This window comes from Microcebus murinus, chromosome 7 (assembly GCF_040939455.1).
Source record: "Microcebus murinus isolate Inina chromosome 7, M.murinus_Inina_mat1.0, whole genome shotgun sequence".
Classification (NCBI taxonomy): domain Eukaryota; kingdom Metazoa; phylum Chordata; class Mammalia; order Primates; family Cheirogaleidae; genus Microcebus; species Microcebus murinus.
In genome coordinates, this window is record NC_134110.1 from 820,847 (window position 1) to 838,485 (window position 17,639).

General features: G+C 43.0%; 1 protein-coding gene across 3 annotated transcripts in view; it reads right to left on the reverse strand.

Annotated features, from left to right (window-relative positions):
* The window catches only part of MTHFS (methenyltetrahydrofolate synthetase), a 43,844-nt gene that overhangs the window by 14,384 nt on the left and 11,821 nt on the right, over positions 1–17,639 (reverse strand). For all 3 annotated transcript variants that reach the window (XM_076004686.1, XM_012752239.3, XM_020289087.2), the window contains exon 2: positions 17,091–17,352. In XM_076004686.1, coding sequence (XP_075860801.1) covers positions 17,091–17,298 — 208 coding nt within the window. In that variant the 5' untranslated portion in view covers positions 17,299–17,352. The remainder of the gene's footprint in view (positions 1–17,090; positions 17,353–17,639) is intronic.

The window sequence follows — 17,639 nt, forward strand, 5'->3', positions numbered from 1 at the left end:
TGATATTGTCTGCAACTTTTATAAGATGTTACTATAGAGACAAGCTGCATGAAGGGTACACAGGACCCCTCTGTACTTTTTTTTAATAACTTATTACTGTATTTCTAAATAAAAAGCTTTAAAAAAACCTATAGAAAAACATCTCATACTCTGACCTCCAACTCAAAAAGTCTAAACCCAAACCAACCCCAGTCTACCCTTAATCTTGCCTTCCTTTGATTGCCCTTAAACTCTACACTTAATAACCCGCCCCTGCTTACCCTCACGAGGAATCCAGCCCCACAGTGTCCCACCGTTGCAGTCTCTGTCCATGTAAGTCCCACCCTTCCTTCAAGGCCCGGCTCACAGTCTCTCCTTCACCATCACGGCAGTCGCCACGGGATCTCCCACACCCAGATCCAGTGAGCCTGGCGTCAGGCGTGTGGTGGTGCTCACCACACGCACTCCGGGAGGGTCCCGCCTCCCCGCTAACAACCAAGTGGCCCACGCCCCTTTCCTATGAGAAGATTTTGATAGGGTGGAGTCGGCTGGTTAAAGGAAAGATATCTCTTTGAAACTGATATTTCGTCCACTTTATAGTTTTGTCAGAAGCTACCCCTAACATCCCCCTGGCTCCTTTGCTCTGGTTTGTCTATTAATCATAACATAGAACAAAAAAAAATTTTTTTTTGCATTACTTGATTATTTATTGGAAAAGATTATAGATTCCTTGATAGCATTTTTGACACAGGTGGAACTGAATGGTCTATATATATAGTTTCTCTGAAACACGCCCAACTTGGGTGTGCAGAGAGGGCATGGGAGCTGCCCCGCTGGTATCATACGAGCACTGAAACGTACGACGACATCAAGGACCACAGTCAGGGTGGAGAACAGGACACTGTATCTATCAAAGGTCACTTTCACATCCAAGAATTCTACATTCGGGCAACAAAAGTCAGCTGTTTTCAGTGCATTTTATTCAATTACTATTGCAATCCAAGAATCTAACATCCTTATTAATAAAAATTTTTAAACACATACCTACCCAAACAAATTGAACAGCTTGTGCTTCCCTTTTTCCAAGATATAACTTCTACATCAGACAATATATCTTTATTCTCTGTGATTTTGGTGACTATCTTTAATCAGTCTCTTAGGGAGAGAGTGTCCTTTGGAAACAAGAACACCTAGGTTTTCACCTAACTCTGCTGACTGTGTGGCTTTGGACAAGTCATTTCCCATCCATGCATGCTGCCTTATCTACAAAACGAATGATTAATTCAGATGACCTCCACATTCCTTCTAGTTCAAATAATCCCCGGCGTGCTGATTAAATGACTCAAGGACACATAAATTCAGGAGACTGCAGACAAAACCACCACCACAGACCAATAAATCTGTAAAACACTGGCCTCTGCTGGAAACTCAGAATATTACTCAACCATCCAAGAAAGAGCAGTCTTCAAAAACCTATTATTCTTGGATACATCATTCTGAAAACATGTTATCAAGGACGCGTGTTTCTTATGAAACTGAATTTTCTAATATTTGATTTTATCAAACTTAAGAACGTTTGAAGAAACTAACTTTAAAATTACCTCAGACACTTCTGGCTCCATTTGGAAATTGAGCCTGTGTTCCCACGCTATGCTGTACAACAAACACCAACTTGGAAATATAATGGAAAAAATTCCACCCCCAATAACAAAAACAGATATAAATCGATTAGGAATACATTTAGCAAGAACTGGGCAGAAACAACACAACTAAAAGCAAAAATATTTACAAAGGAACACAGGAAAGGCTCTGAATACATGGGGAGGCACAGCATGTTCCTGAGGAAGACTGACTATTCCAAAGAACTCCATTTCCCCCAAATTAATCTACAAATTAACACAATTCCAATCAAGATGTCACAGGGATTTGGGGGAAGAAGCTAACAAAATTATTTTAAAGTTAGTGTTAAAAATGAATATTTAAGAAATTGCCAGCTAAATTTTTCAAAATAAGAATATTGAGGCAGGACTCATCCTACCAGGTATTAAAATCCATTAAAGAGCCATTACACAGCGATATTAATCAAAATACTGTGGCACTAGTTTTAAAACATGCAAATGGAACAGTGGAAAAGACAAAAACATTCAGAAACAAACCCAAACATATACAAGAATTTAGTTCATGAAAATGGTGACATTTCAGACTAGCAGGGAAAGGACAGATTATTCACTAAATGGTGTTTGGACACCTGGCAATCACTTATAAAAGGTACATTCCCTTCCTGTACATCAATATAAAGGATTAAGATTTTAATATTAAAAGACATAAAATACTAGGATAAAATGAGGATTTATATAATCTCAAGAGTGAAGAAAGATCTCCTAAAAATGAAGCCAAAGGCAAAAATCTCAAAGGAAAATATTAACAGATTTTACTAATAACATTTTAAAACATCTGTATCCCCCAAAACAAAGACAGACACAAAATAAAGAAGAAAATCTTAAAGATGGACAAAAATCATTTGCAACATTTATTAAAGACTAATGGCTAATGTTTTAATATATTAATAATTGTTACCAACCAGAAAGAAAATACCAAAAAAAAAGATAAATTCCCCAAAAGAAATGAGGCAAAAAATAGCACTTTATAAAAGATGAATTAGAAAGGTTAAAAAACATATAAAAGCTTATATATTTTTACATTTTCCACAATGAGCACATTTTAACCACTTTAATTTTTAAAAGAAACAAGGAGGAAATTAAAACAGAATCGAAGAATTATCCTTTGATTGGTGCTTTAAAACAAAACCAGAAACAGTGATAAAACTAAGTTTTATGTTGAAAATTAAGCAGCAGGGTCATAAGATGCCTCCGTGAATTTCCTCTGAGAATGTCTTTTTAATATAATGGTGAGGTTCCCTGTTACAGTGTACCTTTTTTGAGAAACTATTTTTAAAATATCGTATTTCCTCCTGATACAACCTCATGGCAAACTACTGTGTGTAATTAAAGACTTGGCTCAGCCACAGCTGCCCTTCCCAGGCCTCCCAGACACTGCCAGGCAGACAGCTCCCCGCCTGGGCCCAGCGCACTCCGGGCACATCCCCCTGTGTGATCCTCGGGACTGAAATCGCCAGTTTATGTGTGACAGTCACCGACACTCTCATCATCATCATCATCAAGCGTTTATTCTTCGGTACGTATTGGACTAAAATCTTTATGTAAATTTCTTATTTAATCTTCAAAAACATCCAGTGAAGCAGCTATGATTACCCTCATTTTCCAATGAAGGACGAGAGGCTTAGACGGAGGGATTTACTCATGTCCAGATGGTACGCAGCAGAGTCAGTAACTAAACCCAGCTCCATCGGAACCCAAAACCTGCACCTGAACCCCTCCTCCCCGTCCCTCACCATACCCCATCAAACCCCGAGCCCCTCTGGCCAGAGACCACTGTCCCTTAGCCATCTTTCTGTTTCCAGAGCACCACAGGGGGCCTGGCACATCACAGTTGGTCATTAGTGCATGGTCATTCGTATTTTGATCATTCATTCATTCAGGGAAAGGTCAACACACTCTCGTATGTTGGCGATGAGTACATAAAGTGGCATAGCTTTTTTTTGTAAAGGAATAGGAAGACATCTATAAAAATTTAGAATCCATAGCCATTCCACTAACAGCCATTCCACTGTCCGCTTGTGCGGACATCCTTCCTTCCCACCACCAGAAACACATAATGTAAGTAACATCGTCCTTTCCCTCACAGCATTTTTCATTTTATCTGTTCAACCTACAAAGCGTACATGAGAGAAGCAAGTCTTATCTGGAGACAAATTAAATCTGCTTTTACTGATGGTTTATCACTAACCGAACCTGCAGCTAAAAATACGTAGTTAATTACTAGTCTGGAAAGGGGAGACTGGGAACGCTGACATGTGAGCAAGTGGCAGGGCAATCCTTACATTTCTAATGTCCTACCCTCATGGAGCATATCAGCCCTCCGGACAGACTGCCATGCCCGAAGGCACCACTCCTTGTTCCAGCCTCCCTTCCGCATTTTTCCCTGCCCTTCCTACAGCAAAAGCACAGGCACGAAAAACTGCCTTCATCTGTAGTCTCTTAATTCTAGCACCTCGTTAATACCTATTTCCCTATACTTAAAGATTCTGTTTTCTCCTTTTAGCTAACCCTTTCCAAAGTTATATTTATGGTTCCTTTCTACTTTTATAAATTAGGCTAGTCTAGAAAATAATTTCAAAGACATTCAACCTAGAAATGCTGAATGTTTGTCCAACCTCATCTGGAAGGGAAATGAATATGGGTCTGCCCCATATTGGCCAGAAGTTAACTACTTCTACAAACAAACCAGGCTCCCTGTTTGTAATCATGGGGCTCACTTCATGACCATGCTCTGATGACTCCTGAATCGCATGCCCTACGTCCTGACCTCCAGATCTACACAGCCAACTAGCTGCCCACCAGCATGTGCTGGAGGCCCCAGAGCCACCTCCAGCAGGATCTATCATCTGCCCCCAGCCCCCACCACTACCTGCTCTCCCTCCTGCATTCTCTGCCCCCGTTAGCATCCGCCCAGAGGGCAAAGCCAGACTGTCCCTCGACAGCCTCAAATGGTCAGTCACCAAGGCCTGGGGACTCCACATCCTGCCTGCGTCAGAACTCATTCCATCCTCTCCGTGTCTAAAAGTGGCCATCACTTCTCATCCGTTCTAACCCATCAGGTTCCCAGAGGATGCCCCGCTCCCCGCCTCTCTGGCCTTCATCCTCCCCAGCCTGTCCTCCTTCCTGCAGGCACAACACAGAACAACCTGTCCAAAATACAGAGCTGGTCATGTCCCTCCCTAGTTGAAGCCTTTCAATGATTCCCAGCACCTACAGAATGAAGTTCAAACCCCAGGGGGCGCGACCTCCGGCCCCAGCTCAGCCCATGGCATCCACCAAACCGCAGCCTGCCTTGAGCTAAGTGCAGTGAGGCTGCTGGCCGCCCACCTGAACATCGCTTCCCTTTTCCTCCTTAGTAGCAGAACCAGGACTTTATTCAGGAGGCCACGAATCCCACTGCAGGACTACATTTCTCACCTTCCTTGGCAGCTACGTGTGGCTTTGTGCCCAAGTTCTGCCAAGGGAGACTTACAAGGTGAGGGATGCTCTCTTCCCCCATCACTCTATTTTCCTCCTGCTGCCTGGAATTTGGAGCTGAGAGCTGAAGCTTGAGATGCCACGCTGGACCACAGGGCAGATGTGCCAAGATTTGTCCCTGATGACCACGGGGCCTTCACAACAGCCACAGACTATTAATACTACTCCCCGACTTCTTTCCCGAGTACCCTACTGTTACTTTGGGTTTTTCTGCCATATGCAGCCAGATCTAACTGATCAGTGCGGCAAGCCCCCGTTACCCACACCCACTGCACAAGGTGGCAGCACAGAGGGACAGTGTGCCCTCCCGCACGGGCATGCCTTTGGGGAGAGCAGACCTGGCAGGAACTCCCGTCTCTGCCTTTTACTGCGGCATACCCATAAATAATGCTCTCTCTGAGCCTCACATTCCACATCTGTGAAACCGGAATAACAATACGTAGTCACCATGAGTAATAAGCTTACATATGTAAAAGCTTAATGCTTAGTACTTAGTACACTCAAAGGGTAGCTACTAATAATTTATCTGTGTCATTGCCTCTGTACAAAAAGTTCCTCGGGAGACTACTGCCTCACTTTCTAATCCCATCAGGATTAATGTCTAGAAACTGAGCTTTTCATAGTTCTTTGCATACTTCATGATGCTTCTTTCAACAGAGCACAACAAACTTGACTCTTATAAACAGGACCAAGGATTATGACAACTTAGTGTCCCTGTTCCTGGCACAGTGTCACACATAGTAGGACTCACAGACTGTATCTTGTACAAATGAGTGAACCCATAAAACACTGTAGAAAGGACAAGAAAAAGGCAAAGTGTATAATAAAATTGATTACTTGGGCTCAGTTGCTGATTTTCACTTACCTAATTCTGTTTTCTTTTTGGTAGATGGAATACAGGGTATTTTTATGTCTGGCATTTACAATTTTCTAAAGTAAAAACAAAACAAACAAATAAAAAAAAAAAAAAAAACCACCCAAAAAAGTTAACAGTTTATTCCAGGCAAATTTCCAAATGTTGTGATGTGTTTTCTGTTTGTTTCAGGGGGAAGGGTTCATAGTGAAAGAAAATACTGCAGCAACCATTTGCAGATAAATCCAAAATGTTATCAGTAATGTAACTCCCACCATTACAAAGAAAATCTTGATTTTTAAAAATACATCATTTCTATTACAAGAAGACTAAGTGCAAATGTACCTGAACTTGTACAACTGTCATTATTAAAAAATAAATCTTAAAATTCAAGAGAAGGACCTCAGCACACATATTTGACTTCCTACATTCCCAATGAAATGAACAAAGGAAAATAAATCCGGGGAAAATATCTACTTACTATTAGAAACCAGAGAAGGATGCCATATCCATGTCAGAAACTTTGAGGTATTTCTACAAGATATAATTTACAAAAAAAGGGAAGATGATAATGAGTCACATGCTAAAGAACAGTCTGCCTTGGGAACAGCCAGAAGAAACCGACTGCAAGAACTTCCATCAAGAACTTCCTCCTCAGCCAGGAGGAGCAGGTGTATACATAACAAATGGTCTCTGGGCAGCAAGCAGCCAAGAAGCAGACCCTTCTAGGGCCTTGGACATCTAGTGCAAAGTCGATTTAATGGACGAGGCCGGCTCAGCACTCATCCCAGCTTACCTGCAGTGCAGTGTGCTCAGCAGAATGTGAGCGTGGCCACGACTCCTAGCAAAGGCTCCACTCTATGGAGCTTCTGCCCCTGAAAATCTGGGTCTATGCAGCAAACAAACAACTATGCAGAAAACAAACTCTTCATGCCGTGGTGAAGTTCCCTCCAGCAGCTGCTGATAACAATCCCTTGCTCCCTTCTCCCCTCAGTTTACCAAAGCTTTCATCAAGCCAAATAAACTGCAGCAAACTCATATCCTTCCCTTCTTTCTCTCTCTGGGCCTGCACACCAACCACATAATCTCTTCTTTCTCTCTCTGGGCCTGCACACAACCACATAATCTCTTCTTTCTCTCTCTGGGCCTGCACACCAACCACATAATCTCTTCTTTCTCTCTCTGGGCCTGCACACAACCACATAATCTCTTCTTTCTCTCTCTGGGCCTGCACACAACCACATAATCTCTTCTTTCTCTCTCTGGGCCTGCACACAACCACATAATCTCTTCTTTCTCTCTCTGGGCCTGCACACCAACCACATAATCTCTTCTTTCTCTCTCTGGGCCTGCACACCAACCACATAATCTTTAACAGAGCCCATCAGAAGCATCAATACAGGACAAACCTAAACTTCTTTCAGATGAGTGAAGAGAGAAAAATCACTATAGTCTGAAGTTTTAGAAGTTTAAAAAAGGATGAGGAACAGGAGTAGTTTTGCTTGTGTGAGCTATGATGGCATCTAAGAAGCTAAAGGCTAAGAACAAATCCAGCAGGAGAAATACGTACAGCCCTTATGCACAAAGGGATCTGTGTTTTCTTCCTGAGAGGCCCTGACCATGGGTGCAGACCACTGTTTTGAGCCCAAGGGTTTCCTTTTATCATAAGTTTCCCCCCTCCCCTGACTGTCTCTTACATCTTCCTAAGATTTTTGTCCAAACAGTCACTCTGAAGGAAGAGTTTAAATCTATCCTTCCCAGAGATAACCCAGTGGCATTTGAAAACAGCACTGAGAAAGAGAGTCCTGCAGAGCGCGTAAGGTGAAACCTCTTGCCAGGAGCTAGGATCTGGGCAGAGCCCAAGGACAAAAAGGGAGCTGATGGGGACGCTTCTCATGGGAGGATGGCAGACAGCAACTTCATGCCAGAGCCACGCAGGCTCCAGAAAGACTCCAGGCGTGCAGGGCCTCTGCAGCGGGAAAGACCCGGACCGCGACCTCGTCAATGAACACGCACACACAGGAACCTGAGGGCTCACCTACAACCTTCAAGACTTATATTCTCAAGAATTGCTAGCGATAGAAATATACTCTTTTGGCCGGGCGCGGTGGCTCACACCTGTAATCCTAGCACTCTGGGAGGCTGAGGCGGGCAGATTGCTCGAGGTCAGGAGTTCAAAACCAGCCTGAGCAAGAGTGAGACCCTGTCTCTACTAAAAATAGAAAGAAATTAATTGGCCAACTGATATATATAGAAAAAATTAGCCGGGCATGGTGGCGCATGCCTGTAGTCCCAGCCACTCGGGAGGCTGAGGCAGGAGGATCACTTGAACCCAGGAGTTGGAGGTTGCTGTGAGCTAGGCTGACGCCATGGCACTCACTCTAGCCTGGGCAACAGAGTGAGACTCTGTCTCAAAAAAAATAAAAATAAAAAATAAAAATATATATATATATATACTCTTTTGATATCAAAAAGGCAAATTTTCAAAACTACATACATCAACAATTTATGTTACTTCCCATAGTTTACTCCATCCCTCAGCCTGTACCTAACTCTCCTCTCCTATGAAATACAGTTTCTGCAGGATAAAGATAGTGTAATATATCTTTTAGATATTCCTATTCAAGGTAGCTTAGGTATATTATCAGGGCTACCATCACTATGTTTGTCTTCTTTATTTATTTACTTTTTTCTTTAAGACAGGGTCTCACTCTGTCACCCAGGCTAGAGTGCAGTGATGTTATCTCATTATAGCTCACTGTAGCCTCAAACTCCTGGGCTCAAGCGATCCTCCTGCCTCAGCCTCCCAAGTAGTTAGACTATAGGTGTGCACCACCACGCCTAGCTAATTTTTTATTTTGGTACAGATGGGGTCTCACTGTACTGCCCAACTGGTCTTGAACTGCTGGCCTCAAGTGATCCTCCCCCCACCTCAACCTCCCAGAGTGCTGGGATTATAGGAGTGAGCCACTGAGCCAAGCCTATTACCTTTCTCAAATTAATAAGAACTTGAAAGTTAGCAAATTATATAAATGAAATACAATTCTTGGTTGATTGCCATCATCAATTAACTATTGAGGTGATTTTAGAAAACCAAACTCTCAATGGCTCTTCCCAAAGAAATAAAATTGTGTAGCAAAAATTTAAAAATAAAGAGCCATTGAAGTTTTCTGTATGCCTCTATATGTATATTTCCATATGTCACATGTGACAAATTTATAAATCATTTTTATCCCTTATTGTTTAATTAGATATTTTTCTTATAATCCATCTAAATCTTTTTTTCTCTTATAGCATGTTATAGCCACCAAATTCAGAAATACTTCCAAACATTTTTTAAATGTAGATAAATGAAGAGTGCAAATAAAAAAAATGTAATATTGGTCATAAAAACCAAGAGAAGTTTTCCAATCAAATTTATTAAAGATGCCTAGTCATTAATGAATTATTAGAGCTAGTGTGTATGTGAGGCATAAATTTCTAAGTAGAGTTCTAAGAAAATTTAGCTTGTTCTGCTTGTTCTTACTTATGGACAATTAATCAATACAAAACTGATTTTGCAGTCATAATTAGCATAAAAAACAAACATTGATGGATTACGTGCTATTATATTTGCATTTTGTTGCAGTTATTATCAGTCATTCATTCATCATACGATTATCAGGCATGTACTTTTTTTTTTTTTTTTTTTTTTTTTGAGACAGAGTCTCGCTTTCTTGCCCAGGCTAGAGTGAGTGCCGTGGCGTCAGCCTCGCTCACAGCAACCTCAGACTCCTGGGCTCAAGCAATCCTCCTGCCTCAGCCTCCCGAGTAGCTGGGACTACAGGCACGAGCCACCATGCCCGGCTGATTTTATATTATATATATTAGTTGGCCAATTAATTTCTTTCTATTTTTATGGTAGAGACGGGGTCTCGCTCAGGCTGGTTTTGAACTCCTGACCTTGAGCAATCCGCCCGCCTCGGCCTCTCAGAGTGCTAGGATTACAGGCGTGAGCCACCGCGCCCGGCCAGGCATGTACTTTTAAAAAGATACTTAACTTAATGAAGAAAAAGATGGTAATTCACGTTCCCTGGTGTACTGCTCTGAGCCCAAACACACCAAGGAAAATGTCTGCCGACTATGTACGTGTTCCTCCAAAGGGCAGGAGGGCTGCCGGGTGAAAGTCACATGAAGGCATAAGCATAATACAGAGAGTAACTTTCTAACGTTTTATAAAATGGTCTATAATGTAAAGCGTTTGTTTCCCTGTTAAGTGGTGAGCTCCTAATCCCTGAAAACAGTAAAGCAGGCGTCCTCACACTACGGCCCGCGGGCCACGTGCACTGTTTTTGCCTATTTGTTTTTTTACTTCAAAATAAGATATGTGCAGTGTGTATAGGAATTTGTTCATAGTTTTTCTTAAACTATGGTTCGGCCCTCCAACGGTCTGAGGGACAATGAACTGGCCCCCTGTTTAAAAAGTTTGAGGACCCCTGCAGTAAAGTTTTTAAAAAAACCAAACCTTTCAAATTACGTATGTGGGGCGGAATAAAGTACTCCAATGACACGAAGCACACTGAGGTGTCATAACACAGGAAGAAATGCAAAGGAAGGAGAGCTTAAATCTGACTAAGAAATCTAAGACTTCTGGAGGAGGCCACATTGAAGCTGGACCTTAAGGGATGATTACGATTCCAACAGGCAGAGGAAAAAGACGGAAATTTAGGGTTGAGGAAACTAAAAGAGTAAAAGGCAAAGAGACCATCCCAAAAAGAAAAGGGGGTGGGAAAATATCTTCTCCTCTTCCTTGAACCTTGCTACAGAATCGGGGCCTATTTTCCAGGCAATGAAGGCAGAGTGTCCAAGTGGCGGAGTCATGCCATCTAGCTGAGTTTTAAGGTCGCTCTGGCAGGAATCTGAGGCTGAGAAGGTAAGTGTTTGAAGACAGATGACCTGTTCGGAGGTCACTGCAACAACCCAGGACAGAGAATTCAACCCCAGCGTTTGCCAGAGTCACTCGAAGCAAAGGCAGAATTTCATCTACTGGCACGGCTTCCCTGAAATCGTCTCTTGTCCTGATTTTTCAAAGGCAAAAACGCTCTAACTCATTTGTCTGGAAAGAAGAACATGTTATATACTCACTTTACCCCTCAAAAGTGAAAACACAGGATTTATTTTGAGGAAGGAACATCCGTCCTGTGGCCTTTCGGAATGCTACAATGAAGAAGTTTAAAGGGGTGTTTTCACTGCAAAGGGATTCAAAGAAACAGATGCCCCTGGCTCTTGCCCACAGAACAGATGAACGTGTTTGAGGCTCCTCCAGTCTGGGGGTTAGAAGTTCCCTGAGCCCGCCGCAGGGCTGCTCCTTAACTCCTGTGGACAGAGAGACAGAGACAGGGACTGACGCAGAGAGTCAGAAGACAGGGAATGACAGAGCTTCTGGGGAGGGGAAAAGGCAGTGAGGAAGAAAAAGCATATAAACCCACAGTGGCATTTATTCACACACAGGTTTCCAGCATCCTAGCTTGAGATTTAAGGTTAAGAATGAACTTAAAAAGAATTTATTTTTTCTAATTCAAATTCCCCTTAAAAATTCTGCCCTTTCTCTGAATTGAATGTATGTAGAAACATTCATAAACCTAATAGACATTTTAATGTCTCAATTAAAAGTAATAAAATAAAAATTGAAATGGAAAAGTAGTTTAAACACCTGAAGTTCTGTAAGTAGAGAATTTTAAGTCACCTGGGTTAGTCCCTTTAAAGATTCTTAAGTGTTCAATAGTACTTTCAATGAGTCATTATGCTTGAATAGAACATTTAGCAGGATGGCCCATCTTGGCAAGAACAACAGGCCATAACCCCTAAGGAAGCATCTTTTAATCTTAATGGGCTGGGAGTTAACAAGAAGTAAATTACCACTCTCTGTAATGAGGATATATATTCTAAAGTTGCTGCTGCAAAAGATGAAACAGACAATTCTGGAAAAGGTCCAAGGAAGCCTATCATGGGTGCACTTATCATTCAAACGAAAGGCCCTGTTATAAATGAAAGCAGTAACTGTTCTTCCTGTGTATTTGGTGGAAAGCAAAATAACTGAAAAAAAGCTTAACTTCACAACCAGTGTACTTTTAGATATACGGGACTCAGTACAATCTCTTCCTTGGGAAAATATGACAATGTTCCCATGAATACAATTACCAAGAGCACCTGTTTCGTGAATAATGGCTTTAATGCAGCATGCTGTCAGGACAAAGAAAGAAAACCCGGGTGGCAAAGCAGTCTTAATGAACGAGGTGTTAAGAAAAGAAATGGCACTTCAAAGGGCACTGGAGTGGAAAACAGAACTGGGTGACCTTGCATCACCAACTGCCTGCGTGTCCCTGGGGAAGTCACCTCATGGGCCGCAGTTATCCCATTGGAAGACAAGGAAGATGAAATGAGGATGCGGAGGGTAAGGGTTTGCTCTACCTCCCACAGTGCCTAACACAGGAGGCAACATTCCCAACTGTCCGGAGATGAAGGTCACCCCAAATTCTTGCAATGCCACGCCAATGGAACAGATACGAAGAATCTCACAACCACAGACAAAGGACTGCCCTGAAACTGGAATCAGAAAAGACAGGTGATAAAAACATTACAAACAAAAATCTGGTAACACCTGATAACTGGACAGGTGGAAAAGAGGCAAGGATAATTCCACGCTCACAAAGTGGATACTAACAGAAATGTGGAAAGCACAAAGAGAATGGGGTAAGAATGAATTTAGACATGTTGAAATAAAAAGACAGTGGGACATCCAAGTGTTCAACAAAAGCTGAAAAAAGGTAAGAGTTCAACAAAAACCTGAACAGGACAGCACACGAGAGAGAGCCCTGCAGCCCCCTGCACAGACCTGCCCCCGTGAGGACAGCAGGCTGGTAACTCCACGGGGCTGAGGACCAGGCTGCACCATTTCCTGCTATGTCCTCCTTGCACGTCGCACAGACTAGGTGCCCAACGAATATCTTCTGGATAAAGTGTTCTCATCCAATCCAGATTTCTTCAGCCTGTCCTTAAGGATATTACGACTCCGTCAAATACCTTGAGGAAATCCAGACCCACTACCTTTACTCTGTCCTTACAGATGCCGTGCAACCCTAGCACAGAAAGAAATGAGGTCAGCGTGAATTACGTACAGTGAGCCCGTCGTCGCTCCCACAAAAGTACTGACCGTGAACAACCTGGAAGGGTTACGGACTCTGTCCTTGAAAGTGCCCCATTCAATTACTTTAAAATGTTTTGGCTGGGGACTAGAAAGTCTTCATTATCATCATTTATTTAAGCTACCCACACATAAATTCCCAAAAAGCCTCCAGAAAGGTCAGAAATTAAAAATCAGCACTGACAAAGCTATGACTGCAAAGTGCCTGCTATATTCTATGAATTTCAGAAATGATTGACAGCACAGGTGAATTTGATTTTTCACTCTCTCAGGATCCATTCCCCCCTTGCTCTGGAAACAGCATCTATTTTTCCTGTGGTGAGTCACTCCCACCCTGCTCTCAGCTCAGTGGTTTGAGTATGGCCACAGAGGCAGACATATGACCTGGTCTAAGTCAGTCAGCACATCCTTCCTCCTGGTCACAGAGAATGGGTCAGGGGGTGGGAATATAAGCCCCAGGCCTGAGTCAGCCAACCTATTCCATGCCCCTGGCCACAGAGATTAATTTTAGGACGGCCACTTGGGTCAATGAGAGTCAGGAAAAGCATTTTACTGGGACTGTGAGAGAACAGACTTGCTTTTTTTCCTGGGACTGCTAGCTTTAAGGGTGCCATGGAACCTGAAGCTGCCATGGGCCACCGTGTAGCACCAAGAAAAGAAGCCAACATAGACAGAGGCAGAGTCAAAAGGCAGAGATAGACTGGCTCCTAATGACACTGATCCAGCCATATCTAAAGCTAGCCCTTTTGTGGCCTTTTCAGCCTCTGAGCTAATAAAATCCTGTTTTTGTTTAAGCCAGGCTGAATGAGATTATATACTTGCAACAGAAAAATTCCTGGCTGATCTAATTGCCCAAGCATCCCTCACTTTGAGGATAAATTCAATAAAGAGACAGATCCTCTGTTTCATTTACCAATTTGTTTTTTTGTTGTTGTTGTTGTTGCACATATAATATAAGAATAGCCCATGTGAAATTTTTGCTTAGGAACTTATAACTGCAGCCGAGGACACCAAAGCTCAGTCTTTTCTAAGCTGCGATAACGTAAGCAAACCAGAAAGATAAACAGACTTCAAAGGCTACACCAAGGACAATCTGAGCTCTGATCAGCTTGTCCCAAACACGGTGAAGCTAGATCTATGCTTTCGCACTGAAATTGCCACACTCTAAGCTGCTGATGCAGGCAGAAATCCACAGTGCAGAGGGCGGTGCTACGAGACAACAAACAGCAGAGACTGCCCACTCGAACATTTCCATAAGCAACGGCAGAGGCCCTTGGCCCCTAGACCGCAGGTTTGAGGACTGTGGGTATGATCCCCTATTTCCTCTGCAGCCCAGGTTGCAAGCATCTACGAAGAAAAACACATGGGGGAAAAGCCACTTGCACCACAAATACAGCATGAATAAATGCTATGGCGGAGATAAAAATGAACAATCAGGTTTTTTTGGTAGACTGTTTTTCTATTCAGGACCAGCCCCTGAACTTTTGTTTTTAATATTCGGTATCTTTTCATTTGACACTTACATTTGCCATGTACTACAGGTTGGGACGTTATTTTTACATACATTTCCCCAGCCAGAGTGTGAGTCCCTTGAAGTCAGACTCTTATCTTCCCAGAGCTAAAACAGTGTCTGACACAAAGTAGACATGTGATAACATCTGCCGAAAACTATCAGAAAATTATCAAAACGTTAAAAACTTGGCTAGCAGGAGTTTGAGGTTGCTGTGAGCTAGGCTGACGCCACGGCACTCACTCTAGCCTGGGCAACAAGCGAGACTCTGTCTCAAAAAAAAAAAAAAAAAAAAAAAAAAAACCTTGGCTAGCAATGAGTTTATCATACAATGCCTTCATAATTCTGCCTTCCTTGCTTAAAATTAGTAACAATTACCATTTACTGAATAGCTCATATACGCCAAATGGTGTGCTAAAAAACATACATAAATGATTTAGCTCACTTACTTGGACTGAGTTTACCCTAACCTGGAAGCGCAACTAAGTTAAGGAGGTCGTGCTTCTTCTTACCCTCCCTTTCCACTGCTGTCCTTGAGTAAAAACAGCACAAATGCCATGGAGGTTCCAAGTGACACATTTTAGCTCAACCTAAGGAAGACATTCCAGAAGGGACAGCGCCCTTTTAAAAGGCATGGGCTGCCTCTAAGGAACTGATTACCAGAGGACATCAATCACCAGGCTTGTTATGGAGACAATGCGAGCATGGGAGGAGCTGTTGACATACAGTCACCAGAAGTAGGGAAGTGTCCTGGCCTCCACCCTTAAGCCTGCCAGGCTGGAGAAGTAGCTGCATTAAATCTGAACAATGCCTGAGCCTACAATGTCCTGTTTTTTCTTATCTATAAGCCATGGCTACTCCTCAAAACATTCTGTACTCCCTTATTGTCTCACTGTCTTAAAATGCTCACAATTTGAAGCAAAATGAAGGAGCTCTATCATGCCGACATCCATATGGTCTGCTGAAGCAGGACACGAAGGAGGCAGGTCTGAACCTACTTTTGGTGCCTAAACTCTAGCAAAGCCCGGATTGGATTCCATAGGGGAAGTGAAAGTAACAAGGTAGAGACTCCCTCTACTACTATGATTCCTTGACCCTGATCCTTCCCACTCCACCATACTGATTTTAGGGTCTGTGCCGCCAAAGCGAGTATAATCGTATTGATTGTATAGGTTATGGTGTTACACTGAAAGGAGCAGAAATTGGAAGAAGGCCACAAAAAGTGGTGCTGGGGCTTCTTTGCAATCATATAAATCTTAGTCAAAAATATATGCCTCTAAGACAGGTCTGAGGTATTACATTAAAAAATAGTAACCTTAGCTAGTTTTGCTTTCACCTCTTTGCTTGATAATGAAAAAAATCTCCCAAGCAGCTATCGGCTGGAGAAAAAAGCATGCATAAAGATCAAGTAGTAGAAAAAAGCAAAACAGGGTTGGGAAACAGCTATTCAGAGCGGCTGGAACTTAGACTATGAAGTAGGGGAATAGAAAGATGTGAAAATGGAAAGGAGGAGGACCAGGGTCAGGAAGAGCCGTGTTAGGGCGTGTTTACTTCAACCTAAGGGCACGAGGAAGTCACTGAAGGGAAGGGGGAAAGCACAGAAGTAGCAGGTTTTGCGTTTTAGAAATCTTGTTTCAATTACTGTTAGACACTGGATTGAGAGGGAGGAGAAGATGCAAGATGTGGACAGGAAGAACAGTTAGGAGGCTGTTATGGTAACCCAGGCGAGAGAAGATGGCAGCTTAGAATGCAGCAGTAGCAGCGGGCTGGAGAGAAGTAGACAGGTGCAATAAATATTCAATAAATACAATCATCGGGACTTGGCAGTAGACCACACATGGGGCATGACAGAAAGAGAAGCGTCCAGGAAGATCGGGAGATTCCTGGCACGGTCAACATGCTGGTGATGCCAGGCACTGAGATGAACACATGGTAGTTGGGGCCGAGGGGAACGTGATTCAGTTTGGAACTTGTTGAGTTTGAAATGCGTGTGTGGTATCCTAGCAAGGATATCCAGAAGGTAGTTGTTAGGTCTGAAATGGAAATACAAATGTTCGCTGGCATTACTAGCAGTACACTCACTGGCACACAGACCATAGTTGAAACCACTGAAAATAATTACGTTATTCAGGGAAAATGTATAATTCAACTCACAAGGTCAGGGCAAGAGTCTAAGAAGTCAACGATACCGTGATACCTGAGTGTTACAGCTTACACCTCCCAGCTTGCAAGAAGGCATCACATCCCAAGCCAGGGAATGTGGGTGTCTTGGCATGTAAGTGAAATTCAAGTCCATCCCTGTAGGAAATGCGACTCCCACTGGCCCAAACCTAACAAGTGGATCAGAGATCTAACAACTGGTCACAGTCTGACACCCTCAGAAGCCAATTCTAACACCGTGACACTCACCTGTGGACAAGGCCTCCTCCCGCATGTCACCCTCACCGGGCTGATGAATATTCCAGGACGTTTTGGGAAGTGAAGAGATCTCCTCGGGGGATGCTAACCTCACCATGTCCATGTGATTGCTCTGGAACCGGTACCGAGGGATAAAGCAGGTCTTGCCTTGTTGGAAAATGTCCCTGATGATATCTTCTGTCTCGATTTCATCTTGCATGCTCAGAAAGATGGAAATTCTTTTGGACTTTTGATACTGACTGTGGGCAATCACCTAAAAGGGAAAGGGTGGCAATCATATTCTCCAAGATCACACTTTTAAAAACGGAGCGATTCCCCTGAACAGTCCCTCCTTTCTCTCAGCCTCCCCCAACTTCTTTAACTACCAAAACAAAGCAGAGTGACAACAGTGGGTCGGACAGCGCTGCGTCCGGAAGCCCGACTTTGAGCTTGGGACCCAATGCTGACCTCCCTGACTCCTTTACCCCTTTCTGGCGTGTCCACCTGGTAGGCTTGAGAATTCACTGTAATCATGGTGGAGACCAGGTGTCTGTCTTGAGA